The following is a 25,684-nucleotide window of genomic DNA, read 5'->3' on the forward strand; positions in this document are numbered from 1 at the left end:
ATTTGTGTGAATTTTAACACACACACAAGCAAAATATTGCAGAGTAATATTGGACTTACAATATTCTTTCACAGTAAGCTTCTGAACATTTTTCATTTGAAATGTTAAACCCAATGCTCTAGCACTTGATGGCCCTACTTAATTGCTTGCAAAGTTTTTCCAAGTCCTGAAATCTCTAATTTTTAATTGGATAAGTTTATAACTAAGATTTTTTTGTTAATGCAGGTGTTTAATGCAGCTAGCTATTCAGTGTACACTGTTTGATCAATGTAGCCATCTTGCATACTGAAAGTTTTATTTTTTCCCTAGTGAAGAGTTTTTCACAAAGTTCATGTTCAGTAACTTTTTTAAGCCAGATTCTCAATCAAGGGAGAATTTGCCCCCAAACTCTTATTTAAAATAGCAAATGTCTAAAGAATTGGGAGTTTTGACATAAGCTGAAACACAGCTGCACTTGAAATTAGTCTCTGATTTTGTTCTCTTTGCAATTTGAATTTTCAGAGTAGCAGCCCTAGGTTTATTGATAATCGAGAATGTGTTGTCACCTTTCTGTGGGAAACGGAAGCTGCTTGCCCAGTCACAACAACAAAAGATGAAACTCAGGTGAGAGTGGAGAGAGCTATTTAGTAGCCATTAAAAATGTTCTTTGTGCTCTGTGCTGCTGGTTGTCCCTTTTTTCTCACATTGATAAAAGCAGTTTTGCAGAAAAAGTAGTTTTTTAAAGTTAATGTAGAGCTACTGAAAGGGACTGAACTTGGAATACTCAAGAACATAGGAGTGCGCGCAGCACATTTCATTAGGATGTGCACCTAAAGAATTTTTTTTAAGGCAAACATTTATTTAATACTCAATCATAAAGGACATCCTTTAGTTTGTTTGAATAAAAATAAACTTAATTTAAAAAAAAAAAGTTTAGTTAACTAAATTTTACTTAAATACAAACATAACTATGGGACATTGTACTACTTAGTTTGTTTTTTACATGTGCAATTCAGTGCTTATTGCATAATACAGCAATCCATACTTTAAAACTAAGAGAGCGTATCATGCAATCAAATTAAAACGCAAAGCCACTTTTTTTTTTTTGAGACCATATAGGGTTACCAGGTAGTCTTTATATTAAATAAACACACACACACACACACACACACACACACACACACACACACACACACTCTTACTTCATGGGGGGATAGGACTGGCTGGGAGAAGGGGGGGGGGCAGAAAGCTGAGCTGGGGGGGAGGGTCGGGGGCAATCTGGAGGAGAAGTGGGGGCGAGGAGTGTATCAGCCGGTGGGGAGCAGGACTGACTTGGACACTGCAGATCCCAGGGCGCTCCCGCCCCCTACACGGTCCAGGCAAAGCACAAGTCAGTCCGGCTGTGGCTCCACCATGCGCTTGACCAGCGCGCAGGAGCACGGACCAGGCTGCCCCTCCTTCTCACATGCAGCCAGGGCTCCCAGCGCCGATCGCGCCCCACCTCCCAGCCACTCTCCCTGCCAGGCCTCCCAGCGCCCAGTCAGAAAACCAGAAAATACCGGACCTTGCACATGTCTGGTATTTTCTGGATTTTTTTTTTACCTGACAGAGCCCAAAAAAACAGGACTGTCCAGTAGAAAACTGGACACCTGGCAACCCTAAGATATTAGGGTGTTCCTGGGCACACCTGGCACACCCCGTATGCACACCCGTGCTGAAGAGTGAAGCCTTCCATTAAGAGATCAGAGCAGGCAGATCAGGAGAAGCACTAAGGCAATTTTCCCAAGTGGCCCTACTAATAGACTAGAATGTTGACATAGAACTACTACTCCTGGAGAGAAGGGTAACTTACTTTTTGTGAACATTGAATTGTTTTCACCCCTACTGACGTCAACAAACTACCAAGTGTATTATAGCTGTCTAAGGATTTATGTTCAATTTATCAAAACTGCACCAGGAGTTGTAAATATCTATTGGTAGATCAGACTCATTCCACACTGGCGATTCAGTAACCCTCAGATTTTTCATGTGCATCCTGCATTGGATCTAAACTAGTGACAATGTTGCAAAATCTCTGTCTTTTATAGTTTCATTGATGCATTCTTTCCTCATCCAGTTCTCCTTAAGATTTTTCAGACTTGCTGTATAAAGCATTATATTCATTTGTACCAGTAATGCATGATTTCTAGCTTCACAAAGAGTAAATGGGCAGCTGTCCTTGCATTGCGCTAAAGAATAGAAATTGGTGTTACTGTTACTACTGTTGGTCTAAATTAAATTTATTAGCTCCATCCTGATGATGAAATGTATTTGTAAAGCTGAAGTTATTTTACACTCGTATACAACGTCTCATCTTTTTAGGTAGGGAGAGTCAATGAGTCATCCACCATGTGTGAGGAGTAATCACATTTGTTTGTACCAATTATATACATATGGAAATAACTATTGTATATCCACAAATTTACAAATGTTACATAGATATAGTTTAGTAATTCAAAATTTATATTCAGATCTCTTAAGATAATTAACCTTTTTCCTTTCCATCCCCCTTTTCCTTAATGTTTTTTCAGTCCTGCTCTGTGAGAGATCCAAGCAGTGGCTTTTTGTTCAACATGCAACCATTAGCTTCAGAAAAAGCTTATTCAGCCAGTGGAATTGGGAGACAATTTAAGGTAATTTTTTTTTTAAACGTACAAACTGCAACAAGCCAAAGGTCTGTTCATGCCTTCTGGTCTTAGTTGATAGAGGAAAGTTTGACTGCTGATCCTGTCTTTGTGCTGGTATCCTTATACGTTGGTTATGCAATGCCCTACTTTCGGAGAGGAGTGGGTGGCAGTTAAATAGTTTCTTCAGTAGTGGGAGAGAAGAAATATGGGGAAATACCCAAAATGACAATTGGTGCATCTCGAAAGAAACTTTAAATCCATTTTTTTTTTTAATGCGGACAGCTGCAAAATAGGTGTCGTCTTTGCTGTGTTTTACTATATTTTATTTTGGATGATAGTGTGGGCCCATAAACTGAGGAACTACCTTTTGTTTTGATGTCAGTGTACATGAAAAAGGAAGTAAGCAAGAATCAGGGGGAGTGTATAGACAGCCCTCTTGTGGGCTAGAAGCAGTGGAGGCTGTTTTCTGATTTCATGTGAGTGATTCTCAAAGTTAAATTCTTCAGGGAAATGAATATTCATTCGCATTCCTTTTTAGCTAAATATTTGTGGACCTGTGCCAGAATGTGGCACTATTGATGGAAAACCAGCTGGTGGATGTGAGTTAGAGAATGTTACATCAGTGAGGATTGTGGGTTTGGATAAAACCCTCTCTCTGTCCTCGGAAGGATTTCTTACTCTTACCTACAGAGGCAATTTTCAGGTACAATCAGGTGAGTTTAAAATTGTATGCTTCAGTTTCAATGAATTAGTGTTTGCTATGGTTCTGTGGTGGTGGTTTCTTTTCCACACCATGGTCTTTGACCGCTTTGAACAATTTATCTGAATTAAGATTCTCAATTTTTCAGAGAAACAAGTGTCAAAATTTAACTCAATTGTTCATATTTTTTTCTGTGCTTTTTAATAAAAACCTAAAACATCCCCTCATCCACTCCCCTGGCTTTCTACACACTGGAAAAGTGGGAAGGATTGGGAAAACCAAAATGAACTTGTTTCAGATTGAAACTAAAAACCAAGTTACTACTTTGGGGGCAAAACTGCCTGAATTACCTGCAATTTTTTATTTTCTTGGTGGGAGGGGAAGCTTTTCAGACATTTTGAGCAATAAATTTTAATTGGCTGTAGGTCACATACTGTGTTGAATGACTGCTGCTACTTCTTATCAAGACTAACTTTCTGAAGGTGAAACATGCCCTAGAAAACGTTAACTTGTATATCTGAGTCTACTACATTCCTGGGTTCCAGGATGGGGGAGGAGTTCAGTGGGAAAAGAATACGACCTTTGGAGAAAGGAATGCCAGGCAAAGAGGGTCTTAAGCATTATGCTTCATTTTAAATGACACTCCATAGATTGGTGACATCTTAACCAAACATGTTACTGTTGATGAGCGTCAGATAAAATGTACAACCTGCAATTATGAAAAGTAATTGGAAGGTTGATAGAACACTAGAACTAGAAGGCACCTCGAGAGATCATCAAGTCCTGTCCCCTGCCCTCACAACAGGACCAAGCACCATCTAGATCACCCCTGAGAGATGTCTATCCAAACTGCTCTTAAATATCTCCAGAGATGGAGATTCTACAAATTCCCCAGGCAATGTATTCCAGTATTTAAGGTTCCCAGTGTCCAACTTAAACCTCCCCTGCTGCAATTTGAGCCCATTGTTTCTTGTCCTATCATCAGAGGCCAAGGAGAACAATTTTTCCCCCCTCCTCTTTGTAATACCCTTCTGAATACTTGAAAACCATTATCATGTCCTCTGTCTTCTCCTTTCCAAACTAAACAAACCCAATTCTTTCTTCCCTCATACCTCATGTTTTCTAGGCCTTTAATAATTTTTGTTGGCTTTCTCTGGATCTTTTCCAATTTTTCCACATTTTTCTTGAAATGTGGTGCCCAGAACTAGACACTACTCCAGCTGCAACCTAATCAGTGCAGAGTAGAGCAGAAGAATTATTTCTTGTGTCCTGCTCACAGAGCACAGAAGGAAAACCGCTGTTGTGTGTCCACCCTGAGCTCCTTGTGACAATGGAACATGTCCACATTGGGGCATTGCAAAAGCTGACAGCAGTGCATTGTAGTAGCTATCCCATCCCTATGAAACTGTCTGTAAGGTGCTTTAGGAAGGGTTTTTTAATGCTGCTTGGGGCAGTCTGCATCACATGGGGCAGGTTTCCCAATTCCAGTACTCCATCGTCATCCTCCAACGTTGACAGCTGCTTTTCAACAGAAGTCGGGGAGGGTGCGTGCGTGCGCATGCCAGGGGAGAGACTGTTTTGAGGATGTCAGCATGCTGACTAGTGCTCAGATAGCAGTAGAAAACAACTCCTCCTAGAGGCAGAGGGACGGGAAACCCCAACATTTCAGCCCCTCCTGGCTCTTTGCACAGAACTGTCTCGCTATCGCTCTCTCACTCCCACACAGAGATGCCTGCCCCAGAATGGTTTGTTCTGTGTCCTGGAGCAAATCAACACCTCATGCAGGCTGTCCAAGACGGAGCTCTGAAAGGGGATATGCATATGCCTGCAAGGCATACAGCAGAGTTCCAAACAAAGGCAGATGGGACTTGAGGGATTATGGGTCATTTCTGGAGACCAGTCACCACAAAAGATTCAGGTGTCCATACTGGCCTCTAAGCGCTGTATCCAGAGTGCAGCAAGAGGTGGTTTACCCAGAGCGCAGCAACTGAAGAGTTAGTGCACAATAAGTGCCTTGCCAGTGTGGATGCCTTAGGAGTTAGTGCTGGGAGCTGATTTACTGCAGAGAAGCTTGACAGTATAGAGTTTTTTTTTTTTTTTTTTCCTTTGGTTGCTTGGAATCTATTCCATTGAAATAGGCCAGTAGTGCTGCAGTTTCGAAAACTAACAGTTTCCTTACTGTCTGAGCCAACCTACTTGACGTTGCTTAGATAACAGAGCTCATATTTTCATGGACAACTTGTCAGCAGCCATGGTAACAAAATTTGAGGTTTGAACAGTGATGGGACGTGTATTCCTATGTATTGCTTGTTTTGTAATCAAGGTGTCAAGAAGCACAGTTCTTACTGGGTATGCTTGTTACCGATGCTCACTTCAGAGGCCCATGATTTGTTGTTATTTCTATGACAAGTATGTTCAAGTTGGGGTATTGGCCCAGATCTTAATACTAATTTTGGCCCAGGCCCTCTAAACACTGTTCAGGAGTTTCGATTTGCTATTATAAATTATGGTCAGCGAGGTAGAATTTTACTGACAGATAAGGTTTGTAGCTTACTGTATATACTCTAACATAAGCCTGTTCGTTTATAAGCCAACCCCTCCAAACTTACAGGGAAAAATGGTAAAAAGTCACTGTTATCTGGAGTCGGCTTATAAAATGGGTCAGACTTCCAGTCCTAGCTTGTCAATATCAGCATGGGCTGATAGAGGTGCTCATTGCAAGCACTGAGTCTTTCAGCTTCTATTGGCTGGGAGCTGAGGGGCTCAGTGCCCGCAGTCCACTTCTAGAATCATAGTGGCAGGCGAGAACCTATTCATAAGCCGACCCCCACTCGTAACATGAGATTTTTTTTTCCCCCCCCCAAAAAAAGTCGTCTTATGAACCTGTATATATGGTAATTTAATTTGACAACAATGGATGTGTTGATTATGCAGGGACTGTTCTTGGAGTGCTCTTTTTTTAATTAAAGATAAGACAAATCTCAGTTAAACCCAACAGTAGATCATTTGTTGTCTCTTCTTCACACAGGAGCATCAGACACTTTTACTGTGACTTTTATTTGTAATGACTCGTATCCTGGAGAACTTAAATTTGTGGAGGAAGAAATAAACAGTGAACAGGGCATCCATGATACTTTCTTTGAGTTTCACACTGCCTTAGCATGTGCCCCGGCACCAGTAGACTGCCAGGTTACTGGTAAGTGCACTGAGACTCTGGGGACATTTCATGAAATGCATATGAGGGGAAGAGGGTAATGGAACAAAAGGTAAAGCTTTCTCTTCAGATGGGTGCAAATTTGAGGTAGGGTAAAAAATGTTAAACTCTATCTTCAGGGATAAGAGTCTGGATGAAGTCTTCTAACCCTTGTTTGTTAGCGCTAGTTTTGAATCTTTTAAAAAAAAAAAAAAAAAAAAAAAAAAAGAAATCAAATGTAATTATAATTTATAAATATGTAAAAAATGTGAGTAGGTGACTTATGGAGGGACCAACTGTAGTTATTTAATGGTGCGTATAAAACATTAGAAAAATAATTCAAACATTAGATGTCTATTTTGATCAGTAATCCACATCTGAGTCACATGATGCCCCTTTTTCTCTAGTGGCTTAGCTCTTTAGTTGGTCACATGTAAGCCCTCCTGATAACTTTTTGGCACCTAGAGAATGCGCTGCAGCATATCTTGAGAGGCTGCTAAAAAGCAAATATTGATAGTGACAATGATTAATGAAAGTGAGGAATTTGGGCTTCTCAGGGGGACTGCTTTATATATCCTCCAATTTACTGTACATCCCAAATATATTTTCAGACTCAGCTGGCAATGAATATGATCTAAGTGACTTGAGCAAAGAGGGGGAGGCCTGGATCGCTATAGATACTACAAAAGAGGCAAAAACAAGAACTTTTTATCTGAATGTTTGCAAGCCTCTGCCGTATGTGCCTGGGTGCCCAGGTAAGTGGACAGCGGTGCATTAGAATACTGTCATTCTAGTTTGTGGTTTTTAACTTAGGCACCAATTGTGTAATTTTTGTGAAGTAAAGAACTGATATTTATCTCTTTGATGTGTTATGTTTGTTTTAGCATTGAACCACTGTGTTGCTAGTACATGTTATAGCAAAGGTGGGAGCCATACATACATTTTGAAAAAAGCCCGTTCTATTTATCTTCACGTGGTAAAACAACTTGCTGGAAACACGAATGAATAAAATTTTTTTACCACGGTGCATTTCAGTCTATTGTCTAATAAAACAAAGTTCTGAATAAAATGTGCTGTCAGTTTTGGACGAGCTGGTGACACTTCCTGCATAGCTGATCGCTGACCAGTTCACATTAATACATGGTACTACACTTTTGGACCTTCTCTGCTTTTTTTTTTTTTTTTTTTTTTTTTTTTTAAAAGTAAACTTGTCTATAATGAAAGTGCAAGATGAAGGCATAAGATTTCCTGTTCCTGCAGGTGGTGCAATAGGATCATGTGTGAAATATGCTGATAAGAGCCAGAACCTTGGTGTTATCCAGATAAGTCCTCAAGCTGCTACTGATGGGTCTCTTAGTATCACTTACTTGAATGGTGACACATGCAGAGATAAACAGCGTTATTCTACACGTATCCTCTTTCAGTGTGATCGAACCATAGTAAGTTTGTGTGTGAAACTCGTATATAAGTCAGTTTTATGGCACTTAACAGTGTATTTTATTTGTGTTTTTTCTGGAAAGGGGAAAATTGGAGGCTGGGGACAGCGGGACTGGAGGAGCCTCACAGTAGTGCTGGGGCCAGGGACTGGAGAACTCCAGCAGCTCATGGCAGTGCAGAGCCAGGGAGCTGGGGAATGCCAGGCACCTTTGGCAGCATGGGGCCAGCAGCCACTGAAGCCTTAGGTGCCTGTGGCACCATAGGATCCAGGGCCTCAGAAGACCTGTCGTGGCACGGAGCCAGGGAACCCCAACAGCCAGCGGCAGTATAGGATTGGCGTCTGGAAAACACCGGCAGCCCATGGCAGTGTAGGGCTGGGAAAATTTGTCTGCTTACCTAGAAAAGAGAAATATTCAGACTGGTGATTAATCCCTATATGTTTGTTTTGTAGGGATCACCCATATTTCAGCAGGAGGATGGTTGTGAATTTGTCTTTATTTGGAGAACCTTAGCAGCCTGTCCTGTTCACAGAGCAGAAGGTAAACTTCTAAACTGGTTTTGAACATGAAATCTGATCATCTTCCTTAATGTTAGTTTTTTTGTACATAATGTGTTTATTCCTTCATACACGACTTCTCAGAGCACTTGGTTATGAAAATAGAGCTTTTAGTATCTGAAAAATCCATATACCTGTGAATGGTAACAACGAGACATTGTTTACTTTTACCGTATTCTGTGATTCAGAGTGATCCAAGAGCAGTACCGGTATCTGATCCAGCTTCATAATCTTACCCTTCATGCTGGTAGGAGTTGAGTGCAGCTTTACTTCAAGCTGTAATATTAAATGTCCAGGCTTCCATAGAATCCTTCTGTTAACTTAGGTGTGCCATTGTGGTCCTGAATGCTTAATTTTTTCTGTTTAAGTTGTCATTGATGTATAAACAAAATTCAGAAGCTGTGCTGTAAGAATACTCTGAACCATTAGTGTTCCTCTCGATAGTGCTTTAGGATCAGCACTGCTGTTTTGGGCTCCAAAGGCCAACCACGTTGGAATTTATTCAGGCTCTAGTAAGTTTGGCATTATTGAAGGAATAGCTTGAAATACACAGTGCTGATTTTCAATACACTTATCTTGATTTCATTAAAATCTGTTTAAAACTATGGCACCAGAATCTTAGCTGTTGTAAAGCAGTGTAGTTCCACACCTGAAGACAGCTGAGGGTTTGGCTCTCCAAGTTGCTGTTTAACCCACAACTACTCTAGTGCTTGCATTTCAGTACAGATATGATATACAGGCCCTATAGGTAAGCATCTTAACATAAGTTGCCACTGCAGATCAGACCTTAAGTATGGTTTAGGCCAATATTGTCACTTGATGCTTATAGAAAGGTGTTAGAGCCCTGTACTAGACAGAAACGAGATAAACTGCCCTGCAAAACAGCTCTCCTCCTGGCTACCTCACTCACTGCTCACCCTCCCTTGGAAGATGGTTAATAAATAAAGATGCTGAACGTAGCACGCTTCTGCTGTTAATCTTTTGGCATGATGAAAGTTGACTATTTAATTGTGCTCTCTGTCTTGTTTCCTAGACGGACCCATGACCATATTTTACCTCATGAGTCTATTTGAGTATTGCTTTTAAACCAGGAATATTATAAAGCAGTTTTTAATCCAACCATTTTAAGAGGCGATTAGAAATTGTTGAGCTTTCCTCTAATAAATTATCACTAAATGTTAAAACTATGTAATTCAAGCAGCTTCTCACATGACCCACAGAAATGAGTTGCTTTAACTGAAGTGGCCTTCAAGCAAAGTTTTGCAACAAAAGTTCCCTAGGGTTCTTAGGAATGAAAGACACGAGCCTCCCTAATTAGGACTGTCCTTTGCAGGTTTAACTTCACAACTATGGGTATATATCACTGAGTGTACACTGCATAGCTTGTATATAGCTGTATTAATTTATTTGCAATGTAAGCCTTTTATTAACCTTGATTTAAAGGTGATAACTGTCAAGTGAAAGATCCAAGGTACGGTTTTGTGTATGATCTGAGGCCTCTTTCGGGGAAGGAGAAGAAAGTGAGTACGGATGAATACGACTACTATTTCAGAGTCTGTGAGGGAATAACGGAAGCATGCCCTCATCCAGGTCATCTGAACAATGTGTCGTCATGCCAAGTAAAGAAGACAGACCCATCTTTTAAGAAAGTAGCAGGTATGGTAGTTGGATTCAATGAAGAAGAGTTGGGATGGGGTTGCTGCACGACCTGGGAGTGGGTACAGCTTTTTAGTGGCATTGTGCTTTACTGTGGCGCTCCCAGAGGTAAAGAACCACTGCCCCACAGATTTTAGTATAAAATTGGCCATAGCCATTGATTGGCCTACCCTCAATCAATGTATCTAGCGCTTTTTTTTTTTTGAACCCTGTTAAAGTCCTGGACTTTACAACATCCTCTGGCAAGGAGTTCCACAGGTTGACTGTGTTTCATGCAGAAGTATTTCCTTTTATTTGTTTTAAGTCTGCTACCTATTAATTTCACGTGGTGACCCCTAGTTCTTATGTTATGGGAGCAAGTAAATAATTCTTCCTTATTCACTTTCTCCCCACCAGTCATGATTTTCTAGATATCTATCATATCCCCCCTCCTTAGCTTCCTCTTTTCTAAGATGAAAAGTCCCAATCTTTATAATTTCTCTTCATATGGCAGCCACTCCAAAACCCTAACCATTTTTGTTGCCTTTTTCTGAACTTCTTTTCCCAATACTAAGATATCTTTTTTTTTAGATGAGGCAACAATATTTGTACCCAATATTCAAGATGTGGGCATGCCATGGATTTATATAGAGGCAATAAGATATTCTCTATCCCCCTTTAATGATTCCTGACACTATTAGTTTGTTTTGACTGCTGCTGCACATTGAGTAGATGTTTTCAGAGAACTATCCACAATAATTCCAAGATCTCTCTCCTGGAGTCAATGAAAATGTTTGGGTGATTTCAGAGTAGAAAGAACCCTTGCACATTGTCATCTAGGGCTGTGTCCAGACTCCATGCCTCCGTCGACGGAGGCATGTAGATTAGCCAGCTCGGAAGAGGGAAATGAAGCCGCGATTAAAATAATCGCGGCTTCATTTAAATTTAAATGGCTGCCCCGATCTGCCGATCAGCTGTTTGTCGGCAGATCGGGAGAGTCTGGACGCGATGCCCCGACAAAGAAGCCTTTCTTCATCGACACAGGTAAGCCTCGTGAAACCAGGCTTACCTGTGTCGATGAAGAAAGGCTTCTTTGTCGGGGCATCGCGTCCAGACTCTCCCGATCTGCCGACAAACAGCTGATCGGCAGATCGGGGCAGCCATTTAAATTTAAATGAAGCCGCGATTATTTTAATCGCGGCTTCATTTCCCTCTTCCGAGCTGGCTAATCTACATGCCTCCGTCGACGGAGGCATGGAGTCTGGACACAGCCTAACTGACAGCGACAACAGAAAAATTGCAGAAGAGTACACACAGCCTCTCAATGTCGCAGTCTTTCTGTATCTCTTTCTTTCAAAGCTAAGAGTTATTTGTATCTAAAATGTCTAATATAACGAACCCCTGCAACTTCTGTCATAATCCAAGACTAGATTGGCGGAAAGTTATCCCTTTTAAACTGTTGTCCCTTACCTAGTCCTTGTAGCTCTGCTGGCAGAAGTATTGACTGTAGTTATGAAAGGTACTGGATATAGCTTTCTGTAGTTGGATTCAAGTAGTAATTTGCTTCTATTTTAAAAGGTTTGTATACTGAGAAGCTGACTTACGAAAATGGGTTAATAAAAATCAACTACACCAGTGGGGAGAAATGCCACAAAATATATGAACGCTCAACTGCCATATTTTTTTACTGTGATCACAACGCGCTGGAGGTGAGTATCTCTTTTGTACACTGAGAATAGTTTCTGCAATTATCCTCAAATGCTACTGTATTCAGAGATGCTGGGGAGACGAGTGTAAGGGAAGCTAGGCATCTTGTCTTCAAGAAAAATGTAGACCTCTGTTAAAAACTCTTTCCAACTGAATTAAATTGATTGATCTTCTTAATTGTGAGGTAATGTGGCTAGATTAAAAAATGCATCAGCAGCTAAATGAAGGGCATCCTGATATGGTGTCTGGATGTGTGCCTGCCATGATGTGGGGACCTCAGGGAAATCACCACCATTCTTCATACTGGAGAATTACTATGATTATAGTAGTTGACTCATGAGCCCTGAATTGGCTTTTAAAGGAGACTGGGAAAGGATCTTTACAATAAGACAAATTATTCCCTCGTATGTAAAGTACATGATTTAAGGATTACCCTGTTCTTCAGAAGAACAGACACTACACTTGATCTTGGCCTTCAAGAGGCTGAGAAGCGATCCTACAGAAGACTAGGACATTCTTTTTATTCTTGTTTGTTATCTCTGTGAACGCATAACAAACATACCTTATAAGCAAATTATCAGAAGGTACAGAAATCTGGGAAATGTATTTTTCTTGATAATTTTAATCTTACCACTGACTGCAAGCGGTAGACTCTACTTTTTTAAGGCTGCTTGACCTTTTAAAAAGTGTGATTGACACCAATTTGAAACACACATTGCCAGAAGAGATTCATTGCAGAACATTAATGCCTTCCTGGAATGTACGTGCCTGAAGATTAAACCCCTTAATCTGGAAGAAATATATTGCTGCACTGCCATGCTCCTAAAGCCCTGCTTTCCAAAGCCAGGCCTGCTTTTTTGCCAGGTCAGCAACTCCCGTTCTGTCACCCTCCAGTGCATCAAATCTGTTCCCTCCATAAATGCAATTTAATGTTATCTTCATAGGGCTATTTCTGAAAGTCTCAATAGCCTCTTGAAGGGGCAGATGGCCCTCCAACACCTGATCCTCTGCTCCTTTTTCCCTAGTCCATGCTCTTAAAAGACCGTGGCTATAGGGTTGCTCTGCTTTCCCAATACCCTTTTGGGGGGCATTTTGGCAAGAGCTAGCAGCTCTGTCTGTTCTGATTCCTCTTTCCTTTTTCCTCCTTGCTTAAAGAAGCAGTGGCACTTACGCTGCTCTGCTACTCCTCCCTCCCTACAATCCCCTACAAGAGCCCGTGGTTCCTCACTCTTTCCTCTGGGTAACATAAGCCTCTGGTGAATGGCGCTTTCCTGAGCTCTGGTCACTTACACAACTTTAGGACTAGTAACACAGGAAGGTATTGTCTTCATTCAACTATATATTAGAATTTTAGATCTGTAATCAGTAGAGCCCTACACAAACATAAAACTTGCATCTGCAAAAAATCACCTGCGGATATCCACATCCATAGGTATCTGCATCTGTGGATATCTATGGATTTGCCAGGATCTCCTGATCGGTGTCTTGTCTAACTGTACCCATGTTTGAAAGTCAAATCAGGAAGTTGGGGAAACTTTTGTTCACCTCTGTATTTAGAGATGTGAAATACAAACTTCTCTAATTCTATCTTTCTCAGCCAGTGTTTCTGAAAGAAACTCCAGATTGCACCTACTTGTTTGAATGGCACACTCCGTATGCTTGCCCACCCTTCCGCTCTATAGAGTGCTCCTACAAGTAAGTTGTGCTTCTGTCTGACCTGAAGTGCGCTGATGGTGACACGTGCCCATTCAGCAGGTGTTGTCTTCACAGCCATTGTCTTCTCTAGTTGACAAAGTGATCCAGTGTGAATTTGCAGTGGGTTAAGTTGTAGCATGCATTGGCAATGCACAAAGGCAAACACAATTGTTTTCCCCCATCCAAGAAAACTGTCTTAAACTTATGAATTTATTTTGTATATAGGAGGTAGGGAACGTTTAACAGTCTATTGTGTAAATGGGTTTTCTTGGGCGGGGGAGGGAGCAGAAAGAGGGCAGAGGTAGTAGGCAGTTGTTGGGTGTTTAGTTTGGAGCCGTTGAAAATAAAGGGCACGTATGTTGGAAAGTGGAACCTTATGTTTGAGCTTGCTGTCTTTGTGTTGAAATATAGCTGACCACCAGTGCATGCTCTCTAGGACCCTCATCAATTCAAGATGACTCATGGGGCTTTCCCCAGTAAAATAGTTTGTATAAGTCCTAGTTTCATGGAGATTAAGGCTGGAAGAGACAAGATGATCTAATTAATGCATATTGGGGTTCATGACGTTCCACTCAGTAAACCCAGAGACTTCAGTTAGAGTAAAGCATTTAATCCTCAGAATATGAAACTGTGTAACACAGACAGGGAAGGCCAAAGCGCCCCCAGTTCCAGATGTCTCTGCAGTGCCAGGAAATTGGTTAGGTAATGCCAGGTGGTCCTAGTATGTGAACCACACTTTGTGGTTCAAAAGAAGACAGACCAAAATCCCCAGCATCCTGCACTGTTCCCTCTAATGTATTATGTTCATGTATAGAATGAATGTTTTGTTGTGTACCAATGTAGAGATGGTATGCGACACAAGTCATTCTGCATATGGATGCCTGGGGGTGGGACTGATGGATTCAGAGTGTTTGGGAAGGGGATGAAGTGTTCGTGGTACAGGAGGGGGCCCCAGGCAAGGGCCAAAGAGTTTGGAGTGCAGGAGCGTGCTAAGGGGCAGGCAGGAGGTTGGGGCGGGGCCTGGGAAGGAGTTGTGGGTGCAGAAGGGGGCTCAGAGTTGGTGGGGTCTCAGAGGGAGGTTAAAGTAGTGGAAGAGGTTCAGGACTGGGGCAGGTGGTTGGGGTGCTCACTTGGGGCAGCTCCAATGTGTGCGTGGGAACAGGTGGCTCTGTGCTACTCCACTTACCTGCAAGCACTGCCCTTCCTGCAGCTCCTATTGGCCGAGAATCACAGCTGATATGATCTGCAGAGAGTGTGTGTCTTGGTGCCCACCGTGGCTCCAGCTATGAGGGGGAGTGTGTGTGTGTGGGGGGAGGAATGGCAGCGCACAGAGCTGTCTCCTCCTTCCCACACCAGGGAAGGCTGGCCCAGAACACAGTAACTTTAGGGGCTGCAGCCCATAAGGCCCCTTTCTTAATCCAGTTGTGCTGTTGGGGCCAGAGGAGCATGTCTCTCTCACAGCCGGGTCAGCTCTGCACAACAGCCCTGAGCCCCTGCAAGGGGCTTATTAGGCAACTGCACAGCTTACAGGGAACTGTGGTGTCCTGCCCATCTGACCTGGGAGGGCAAACTCCTTCCTGACTCCCAAATCTTGCCGTCACTGTGATCGTGAGCCTGTGAGTAAGACACACCAGCTAACAACCTAGACAGAGGTTCTCTCTAATATTTCATAACACTGGTCCATCCTATTTAATGGCTAGTTGTCTCAAACCTGTGTCTTACAGACCTGGTTGGGATGCTGCTAGTAGAAACTTAGTATTGGTGCACAAGTTCCAGATATTTCCTGCATGTAGTGTTCTTCCCTTCCCTCAGTCAGTATAGAATTGTTGTTCATTTGTGGTGGTCTGCTTTGGGAGGTGGCTTTGTTTCATGTAAATGTAAAACGCTTTGTTTAACGCAGAGACGACGAAGGAAACTCATTTGATCTCTCACCTCTGACACGGCATAGAGAAAACTGGGAAGCTATTCCAATATCTGGCTCAAGACAGAAATACTATATTAATGTCTGCCAGTCCTTAGTGCTACATGCAGGTGCAGGTAAGAGCAAGAGCAGTGTGTATTCAAATGCCACTGGTAGTTATGGCAGGAAAACAGGAGGTGACACAGCCGTGTCTCCTCTCCCCACCACACTACCAGCTAAGCAGAAGATCACCATACTGAGTGCAAGACACAGGCACAGCTGTGACTTGTGGGCAGTGGAGGGAAGGCCGATGTGTGGGGCCTGTTTCATTGTAGCCAACAGTGGAGTTCCCTAGCAACTCACTTTTTCTTTACTCGACCTCTTCTCTCCCCTGCCCACCGCCACAGCCTCAGCCTTGTTTCACTGCTCTCTAGCTCTTCATTTCAAGTCCACTCTAGATTTTGGGGACAGGTGAAATGGCACTGAAGAGCATAACTGGAGGAGGTTAACCTTTTTGGAGGGGGGAGGCGCTTCTTTCTACCTCCACCACCCTGATCCTAGATTATTTGCTGAGTGTCTGGGGCAGACATTCCAGCAGCTGCTGTGTGACCCTGTGAGCAGGAGTTCAAGGGCTCTTTACTTCCTTTATACAGCTTGCGTATTAGAGACTGTTTCCACAGTTTACAATCCGTTCTCTAAGTGGCTGACCACAGTCTTTAAAAGTGACAGTCAAGTTAAGTATTTCTTTTAAAGTGGTGTTGGTGAGTAGCATAGTATTTTGCTGCTAGGGTGTATGTGTCTGGAAGAATCCCTTCTTTCCTAAACATGCATCCTAAACAGTTGGGACTGTTTGCGATGGTGTCAGAGAGCAAACTTCACTTTGCTATATTCCTCTCATGGTCTAGGATCCTGTCCGTCAGATGCTGCTGCCTGCCTAGTGGATGGTTCCAACTATATAAATCTAGGTGAGGTTGCTGATGGACCACGATGGGAAAATGGCATTTTTGTTCTAAAGTATGTAAATGGGGATCCATGTCCAGACAAAATTCGCAAGAGGACAACAATATTACGCCTCAAGTGTGATGAAAGCAGAGTTGTAAGTATGGCGCATCCATTTGTCTAGGAAGGAAAAAATATTTTCCTCTGTTTTTGGATGAGGCAAAATCCCTTTTGTGCAGTTAGATTGGAACTGGCTGTGGGAACAAAGTACAGTGTTAAGTAAGGAGTATGAAACCCCTAGAATTTGAGTGGCTGACCAAAACGTCTTTTTCACATCGAATACGCTTCTTAGTGCTGAGTCACTCTTTGCAGTACATAGCCCTACCTTTTCTCTACCTTTCAGATATACTCAGGCAGGAAAGTTTCCATTACTTACTGCAGGAGAAAGTGTTAGCCTAAATAACCTTACCTCCTTGAAGACTCAGCCTACATCTTTGGACCGGAGGAATGGGAATGCACCTTTTTTTATTTATGTAACTTCTTGTTGCCCAAACTTAGTGACATCCTCTGTTTACACCCTTAAAAGTGTTTACAGTGTGTTCCTTCGCTCCCACTTCTCTTTGCCACAGTCCACTTATATAAGCAGAAGTCTTTAACTCTCCTCACGTTGTCCTCCTGCCCATAACGACTTCTGCTGCGGTTACTCTGAAAATCTTCCTCCTTACCAGTATGAAATGACCAGAACAGTCCAAGTGCTTTCCTACCAGAGTGGGATGGACAGCTGCCCAGTCTGGGACTAGATAAATGTAACCTAAGTGGTAAATACTATGCAGATAAAGCTTCAGAGGGGTAGCCAAGTTGGTCTGTAACAGGGAAAACTTAAAAAGAACAGTGATAGAAATGTAGCCGTGTTAGTCTGGTGTATCTGAAACAAAATACAGGACTAACAAGATGGTTTATTAGATGATGAGCTTTCGTGGGCCAGACCCACTTCCTCTGATCAAATAGTCACAACCATATATACCAAAGGATACAATTAAAAAAAAGAATACATATGAAAAGGACAAATCACATTTCAGAACAGAAGGGAGATGCAGGGGGGAGGAGGGGAAGGAAGGTAAATGTCTGTGAGTTAATGATATTAGAGGTGATAATTGGGGAAGCTATCTTTGTAATGGGTAAGGTAGTTGGTGTCTTTGTTGAGCCCCCCCCCCGCGGAGAGTGTCGAATTTTAGCATGAATGACAGTTCAGAGGATTCCCTTTCAAGTGCAGATTTGAAAGTCTTCTGGAGTAGGATGCATGTAATTAGGTCGTTGAGACAGTGTCCTTTCTGGTTGAAATGGCAAGAAACTGTGAGCCTGTCTAATATCTGTTTTGTGGGCATTGATCCTTTGGCGAAGTGTCTGAGACGTTTGTCCAATGTACATAGCAGACAGACACTTTCGGCACATGATAGCATAAATTATATTTCTGGATGCACAGGAATATGTATTCTTGATCTTATAACTCACTTGGTTAGGCCCAATAATGTTATCAGCAGAGTAAATATGTGGACAAAGCTGACAACGGGGTTTGTTGCAAGGGAAGGTACCAGGTTGGTATTAGTGTGGTATGTCCTGTGGTTGTTGGTAAGAATCATCTTGAGGTTAGGTGGTTGACTATAGGATACTATGGGTCTGTCTCCCAGAGCTTCTTGGAGTTTAGTATCCTGTTCCAGTATAGACTGTAATTTATTGATAATGTGTTGGACAGGTTTAAGTTGGGGGCTGTAGGTGATGACAAGTGGTGTTCTATTGTTGGTTTTCTTGGGTCTGTCTTGTAGTAGATGGTTTCTAGGTATTTGTTTGGCTCTTTCAATTTGCTTTTTTATTTCTCCGGGTGGGTAGTTGAGGTTTATAAATGCTTGGTAGAGATCCTGAAGTTTCTGGTCTCTGTCAGTGGGATTAGAGCAGATGCGGTTGTATCAAAGGCCTTGGCTATAGATGATGGATTGTATGGTGTGTGCTGGATGGGAGCTGGAAGCATGTAGGTAACTGTATGAGTCAGTGGGTTTTCTGTAGAGGGTGGTGTCTAATTTTCCATTGTTGATTTGTACTGTGGTGTCCAGGAAATGGACCCTGGTACTTTCCCTTGCAACAAACCCCGTTGCCAGCTTTGTCCACATACAGGCAGTCCCCGGGTTACGTACAAGATAGGGACTGTAGGTTTGTTCTTAAGTTGAATCTGTATGTAAGTCGGAACTGGCGTTCAGATTCAGACACTGCTGAAACTGACCGCCAGTTCTGACTTACATACAGAATCAACTTAAGAACCCCAGGCGTCCCCAAGTCAGCTGCTGCTGAAACTGATCAGCAGCTGATTCCAGGAAGCCCGGGGAAGAGCAACTCTGCCTGGGGCTTCCTGTAGTCCGCGCTGGTCAGTTTCAGCAGAAGCTGACTTGGGGACGCCTGGGGCAGAGCAGCTGGGGTGCTACTGGACCAACCCAGCAGCACCCCATCTGCTCTGCCCCAGGGTCCTGATTCAGCCGCTGCTGAAACTGACCAGCAGCGGCTGAATCAGGACCTGGGGCAGAGCAGCTGGGGTGCTGCCGGGTTGGTCCAGTAGTGCCCACGGGCGCTGCAGGACCAATCGGCAGCACCCCAGCTGCTCTGCCCCAGAGTCCAAAACAAAAGCCTGGTCTGCTGGGGGGGGAGCACACTAGCTGCGCCCCCCCCCCCCCCAGCAGACCAGGGACACGGGGAGCAGAGCCGCAGCGGCAGCGGGGTGCCGAGCCTCTGAGGCTTTGCTCTGGCAAAGCCTCAGAGGCGAGGGACCCCGCCGTGACTGCGGCTTCAGTCTGGGTGCCAGTGGTCTGCTGGGAACGGTCCCCAGCAGACCACAGGCTCCCGGACTGAAGCCGCAGCCGCGGGGGGGTCCCGCGCCTCTGAGGCTTTGCCAGAGCAAAGCCTCAGAGGCGCGGGGAACCGCCGCTGCTGCCGCTCCAGTCTGGGTGCCTGTGGTCTGCTGGGGACGGTCCCCAGCAGACCACAGGCACCCGGACTGAAGCCGTAGCCGCGGGGGAGTCCCGCGCCTCTGAGGCTTTGCCAGAGCAAAGCCTCAGAGGCGCGGGGAACCGCCGCTGCTGCCGCTCCAGTCTGGGTGCCTGTGGTCTGCTGGGGACGGTCCCCAGCAGACCACAGGCACCCGGACTGAAGCCGCAGCCGCGGGGGGGTCCCGCGCCTCTGAGGCTTTGCCAGAGCAAAGCCTCAGAGGCGTGGGGAACCGCCGCTGCTGCCGCTTCTTGACTGAAGCGGCAGCAGGGCGGTTCCCCGCGCCTCAGAGGCTTTGCTCTGGCAAAGCCTCAGAGGCGCGGGACCCCCCCGCGACTGCGGCTTCAGTCCGGGTACCTGTGGTCTGCTGGGGACCGTCCCCAGCAGACCACAGGCACCGGGTCTCAAGGGGCAGCAGCAGCGGTTCCCGCGCTTCTGAGGCTTTGCTCTGGCAAAGCCTCAGAAGCGCGGGAGCCCGCCCGGTGCCCCTGGTCTGCTGGAGACGGTCTCCAGCAGACCAGGGGCACCGGAGCAGCTTACGAACGGGGCTTTCTCGCCCTGACTTCCGGGGCGAGAAAGCTCCGTTCGTAAGTGCGGATCCGACGTAAGTCAGATCCGCGTAAGTCGGGGACTGCCTGTATTCACTCTGCTGATAACATTATTGGGCCTAACCAAGTGAGTTATAAGATCAAGAATACATATTCCTGTGCAGCCAGAAATATGGTTTATGCTATCATGTGCCGAAAGTGTCCGTCTGCTATGTACATTGGACAAACGTCTCAGACACTTCGCCAAAGGATCAATGCCCACAAAACAGGTATTAGACAGGCTCACAAAGAAAAAACAGTTTCTTGCCATTTCAACCAGAAAGGACACTGTCTCAACGACCTAATTACATGCATCCTACTCCAGAAGACTTTCAAATCTGCACTTGAAAGGGAATCCTCTGAACTGTCATTCATGCTAAAATTCGACATTCTCCGCGGAGGGCTCAGCAAAGACACCAACTACCTTACCCATTACAAAGATAGCTTCCCCAATTATCACCTCTAATACCATTAGCTCACAGACATCTACCTTCCTTTTCCCCCCTCCCCCCTTGCATCCCCCTTCTGTTTTGAAACGTGATTTGTCCTTTTCATATGTGTTCATTTTTTTAATATGTATCCTTTGGTATATATGGTTGTGACTATTTTCTTCCACTATTTGATCTGAGGAAGTGGGTCTGGCCCACGAAAGCTCATCTAATAAACCATCTTGTTAGTCTTTAAAGTGCTACATAGTCCTATATTTTGTTTAAAAAGAATAAATAGATTAGTAGCACCTTAAAGACTAACAAAACATGTAGATGGTGGTATGAGCTTTCGTGGGCACAACCCACTTCTTTGTTTGCTGTGCTTCTATGAAGAGACTTGATTTTTCTCTCTCAAATCATTTTGTTTCAGGAGTCTGAACCAGAACTAGTAACTGCTATTGAAGAATGTGAATATACTTTCTTATGGTTCACTGCTGCTGCTTGTCCTCTGAAAAAAAATGTGCAAAATGACTGCAGAGTAACTAACCCTGCTACAGGTAAGGGATATGTGAGACTTTATGCACATGACATCAGTGTGTTTCAGATGTTAGAGCCATTAGAACCTGTGTTGCATTTGTACTCTAATGGCTGTAATTGCCAGTAACAATGAATAAAGCAAATGGGAACCTGGTCATCTTGCCCTTGTTTTTATGTTCTGGGAGGTGAGGACTGGTCTCATCTCCAGAGGGTAACTGTTTTGAGATTGGTGGGGAAAGTATCGTGTCAAGGAACTACTATTTCAGCGTCTTGGAGATGCTTGGTCTACATTATGAATGCTACTGGCAGACCCTGAATTCAGTTGTCACCTCAGAAAAGCCCCACACTGGATTTCTCTGAACTAAAAGGAAAATAATTCATACCGATAGTTGCCTACAGGTCATCTTGTGGAGTCAGGAGTGCTGGGCTATTATGCTTAAGCGTCTCTTCAAAAAGCCATTGTTTAATTCAACTTTTACTTTGATTCTGCAAAAGAAGAAAATTCTGCCTTCTCCCTGCAGGCCATCTCTTCGACCTGAATTCTTTAAAGAGAGAGTCTGGCTACACGGTCTATGACAGCAAGAGAAGAAGAACACTTCAGTTGGGTGTTTGTAATGAAGCTAAAAGCCCATGTGGTAGTGGGGTTGGTAAGTTTGTTTTTTTCTCTTTTCTGAATTTGTCTTCAGTGCTTGTAAATAGTACGCCAGGTCACTCACTGGTCAGTCATGACATTCTCTGCCTAGGAAAAAACTATTTCTCCAGGAGACATTAGAATGTTATGTATTGATACTTGGGGAGAGAGAGGTACCCTAGCTGAGACTAACTGGTACAAAGTGTATTTAAATTGTAAAAAATATAGCATATTAGGAATTGAGTGAGGAAACGGACAACGTTCATCTTGGAGAATTAGGATTGTTTGTGTCAGACGTGTCAGTCTGAGCTGTTTCTCTGGACAGTGGAGACAGATATGTAGATTTGGGTGCAAGCAGGAGTTAGGGCCACCAGTTTGTGGAATTCTCCAGAGTTCTCTGCCTCTGGACCTATGCAGCCAGCATGCTATGGGTCTCTGCTTTTGGCGAGGCTCAGGAATTACCATTGAGAGGACTAAGGCTCATCAGAGACAATATTAAGATGAAGTTTAATTTAGTGAAGTCTTAGCTTACAACCTGCATATCTTGGCTGCCTGCTTAAAATTAGGCATCTTAAAAACTGAACAAAGTGCAAACTATATCTTCTAAAGCAAAACATGCTTGCTGTCCCTTCTGTGAAGAACCCAAATGTTTTTCTTACTCGTTTTGGTGGGAAAAATTTAAAAATTCAAGCCGCCTCCCTTAGGGGAGGAAAACTGCTAAAAAAAATTGTTCAGAATTCTGTTAGTCCTACTCTATGATCAATATAGGATTTAAGGAACAATTGTAATTTAGCATACGAACACATGGTATGATTGGATTATTCACTCTCTTTTTCCTAGCTGATAACTTTTGTCCCCATCTTTCTTCATTTAGGTGTCTGCATTGTTGGTGATCAGAAGCCAGTTAATGCTGGAAGACTGAACAAAATGTTGACTTATGAGGATCAGCTGCTGAAGCTTGTCTATGCAGGGGGAGATCCTTGTCCTGCAAACTCCGAACTGAAACATACAAGTTATTTTAGCTTTGTGTGCAAGTCTGATGCTACAGCTGGTAGCCGACCTGTGCTTTTGTCCTTTGATGAGCAGACATGCACCCACTACTTTTCTTGGCATACTTCATTAGCCTGTGAGGAAGAGGTAAGAGGATCTATAAGCTTCTGTTTGATACAGAAACCGTGCCAAATTTTTGGGTGGGGTTGGCGGAAGGGAAGAAGACCGCTTCTTGTTTGCATTGTCTTGATGTGGTGAGTGGTAATCTTTAAATTCTATGCTTCATGGGAAGGGTTTCATCTGGTACATAACTTAAATATCTCTTGTAGCAGTCAGTATAATGTGTATTCCAGGAAAAGGTGCAAGGAGAAAAGGGGGCTTATTGTGTAATAAAACAGTTCCCATGAAGGCACGACGTTTGTTTCCTAACAGGTGAAATGCTCAGTGCAGAATGGAACCTCAGTTATTGACCTCTCCCCTCTGATCCGTCGAACTGGGTATTATGAGGCATTTGATGATGATTTAACTGATCTCACTCCAGATTTCTATATTAACATTTGTGAGCCTCTGAATCCAATTGCAGATGTCAACTGCCCACCTGGATCGGCTGTCTGCATGGTTCCTGTTAATGGACCTCCTATAGTAAGTACAATGTAACTAACAGCACTGAGATCTCTTGAGATACTGTAACTGATAGCTCCTTTTGAAAAGCACCCCTAGGACTGATTATGAGGTTTTTTTCCCGGGGGGGAGGGGAAAGGGGCTGATTTAAAACTACATCTGCAAAGTCCTGTCCACCCCAGCATTTGTCACTTCTCCCCAAATTGTGTCCATCTAATTTCACCATAGCTCTCTGCTGGGTTGGAGGGATTCATTGGGATTGCAGACTTCTATTTCCTAAGATATACTAACAGCTCACACTGGGACAGACCCAAAAGATTAGCCTACCAGATTTCGTTCCTGGTTCTATTTAGGAGTATCTGCTAAGCATTTGGGTTGGTGAACAGAAAGCTTTTAAGTAACTGCCAGTGTATGGTGGAGAAAAGATGGTAGCCATAAAATTAGTACAGTTACTGAAATGTGAAGCTGGATGTGTCCAGTATGTAGTGTGTGCCGACAAGTGAGTTGCCTTCAAAACCTTATGCGAACATGTGACTAGCAGGTACCATGGTGTTGATTTGCAAAGCAACAGTGAAGGTGAAATCAGATTTGAAGGTGACGGTAATGCACCACCTTAAGGAAAGTTGCTAGGGATGGTAAAGTTTGCCCTTGCTGGATCTTAGTGAAGATGAACTTGCTGACTTTTGGTACACATTTAATTCTAAAAAGCTGTGAACAAATGGAGCTAGTGTTGTATATGACCAAATTCCTTTACGCTTGATTTTGGGTGCTTCTGTGTTGGCTAAGGAGGAACGTTTTTGTTAGCTGAAAACAGCACTATGTCTTGGCCTAATGACAGATCTTGCACACTAGATGTGAAATGTTTTACGATGTCAAGCTTTGATCATCATATATCACAGTGAATGGACATCTTCTCTTGTAAGATCTAATCAGAGTATGTTCAAGGAGAGAAATTGTAATAGGGCATGATTTTCAGAGGTGTTCAGTACTTCAGCTCTCACTTGGAATGGAAGATGCACCTACTTGTCTCATCATTGTCCCTGTTTTTAGATATTTAATATGCTGCTATCAATCATTATTTTTTCTTATTCAGGATATTGGTCACATCACTGAACCTCCGAAAATAAATCCTGCAGTAAATGAAGTTTATATCACTTTTAACAGTAAAACCCCTTGTGAAGCAGACAGAATGTTCAATTACACCTCTCTTATTGTATTTCATTGCAACAGAGGAACAAGTCTGGTAAGGAACTTCATTTATTTATTTATTTTTACATTTTACCACAAAAATACAGAATTGTTCAGTGTAGAAAGAAGAACAATACCAAAAGGTATTGCAAAGTGCAGTGGTGGGAAATAATTTTTGACAGGGTGTCACGCCAAGATTTTGGAAAATGGTCGAGGGCTGCACTCTTCCAGGGTATTAATGGAGGAATTCCAGAGTTTGGGATGGAGGTTGTGTGCAGAAGGGAGCTTGGGGTAAGGGGGTGGGGTGCAGGAGGGAGAATGGGGTCTAGGAAGGAGCTTGGATGAAGGAGGCAGTTGTGACCTAGGGCAGGGGACTAGGATGCAGGGTTTTGTGTTACTACCTAAGGTACAAGGGGATTGTGATTTGGGACAGGAGATTGGGGTGCCAGATCTGGGAGGAGGTGTAGGTGTGGGATGGGGCAGAGGGTTTTGGTATGTGGAGGGGGAGGAGAGATGTTGGGGAAGGGAGGAGCTGGGGTGCCAGAGGCAGACTCTGGTTGGGAGGTGTTTACCAGCAGAAACCTGAGGAAGATTGTCTGCTACAGGCTGTTCACTGCTCTACATGGCTCTGCTTTGGGCACAAGAGGGAGAGGGGGGGACAAGAAGGCAGGGGAAAAGGCTTCCTACACTGCCCCAGCTACCAGCAAAATTGCTCAACTCCTACTGGCTGGAAACTGAGATTAGCCAATGGAAGTGAAGAGATTTTGCTGGGGGGCGGGAACAGCATGAGTTGTCTCCCTCCCCAGCCATCCTGAATTGCTGGCCTTTTAAAACGAGAACTGCTGCTTAAGAGTTCCAGCGAGGTGGCCACGGGCTGGATCCGGGGGTTTGGAAGCCTCTTGCCCCACCCCTGGCGACGGTGGGTAGTATCCAATGAGAGCGCAAAATTTACAATCTTCACTAATGAGTTTGTGTTTTAAATTCCAACCAAAACCATTAAGAAAAAAAAATTGAGTACTTCCTAGAAGGGACAGCAAGCATATTTTGCTTCAGAAGACAGCTTGCATTTTGTGGCCTGAAAGAAAAGTAGTGCTTTTAGTTCTTTTAAGACCCCTGTTTTTAAGCAGGCAGCAAGTTATGCAGGTTGCAAATTGAGACTTCACTAAATTAAACTTCCTCTTAATAGTGTTACTGCTTTAGTCCTGTTCCAAAAGGAAAGTGTAATTTTTTTGTCTTGGAGGAAAATGTTAGAATTCATTTGAATG

The 25,684-nt window shown here is 43.5% G+C and overlaps 1 protein-coding gene across 2 annotated transcripts in view; it reads left to right on the forward strand.

Annotated features, from left to right (window-relative positions):
- IGF2R (insulin like growth factor 2 receptor) overlaps window positions 1–25,684 on the forward strand; it is a 101,010-nt gene that overhangs the window by 57,041 nt on the left and 18,285 nt on the right. For both annotated transcript variants that reach the window (XM_075924562.2, XM_075924563.2), the window contains exons 20-36: window positions 502–603; window positions 2,550–2,651; window positions 3,184–3,358; window positions 6,374–6,541; window positions 7,150–7,293; window positions 7,799–7,977; window positions 8,427–8,514; window positions 9,975–10,187; window positions 11,745–11,875; window positions 13,471–13,568; window positions 15,469–15,605; window positions 16,374–16,564; window positions 20,883–21,009; window positions 21,511–21,636; window positions 22,495–22,757; window positions 23,043–23,252; window positions 24,325–24,474. In XM_075924562.2, coding sequence (XP_075780677.2) covers window positions 502–603; window positions 2,550–2,651; window positions 3,184–3,358; window positions 6,374–6,541; window positions 7,150–7,293; window positions 7,799–7,977; window positions 8,427–8,514; window positions 9,975–10,187; window positions 11,745–11,875; window positions 13,471–13,568; window positions 15,469–15,605; window positions 16,374–16,564; window positions 20,883–21,009; window positions 21,511–21,636; window positions 22,495–22,757; window positions 23,043–23,252; window positions 24,325–24,474 — 2,604 coding nt within the window. The remainder of the gene's footprint in view (window positions 1–501; window positions 604–2,549; window positions 2,652–3,183; window positions 3,359–6,373; window positions 6,542–7,149; window positions 7,294–7,798; window positions 7,978–8,426; window positions 8,515–9,974; window positions 10,188–11,744; window positions 11,876–13,470; window positions 13,569–15,468; window positions 15,606–16,373; window positions 16,565–20,882; window positions 21,010–21,510; window positions 21,637–22,494; window positions 22,758–23,042; window positions 23,253–24,324; window positions 24,475–25,684) is intronic.

This window comes from Pelodiscus sinensis, chromosome 3 (genome assembly GCF_052426305.1).
Source record: "Pelodiscus sinensis isolate ZL-2025 chromosome 3, ASM5242630v1, whole genome shotgun sequence".
Lineage (NCBI taxonomy): Eukaryota > Metazoa > Chordata > Testudines > Trionychidae > Pelodiscus > Pelodiscus sinensis.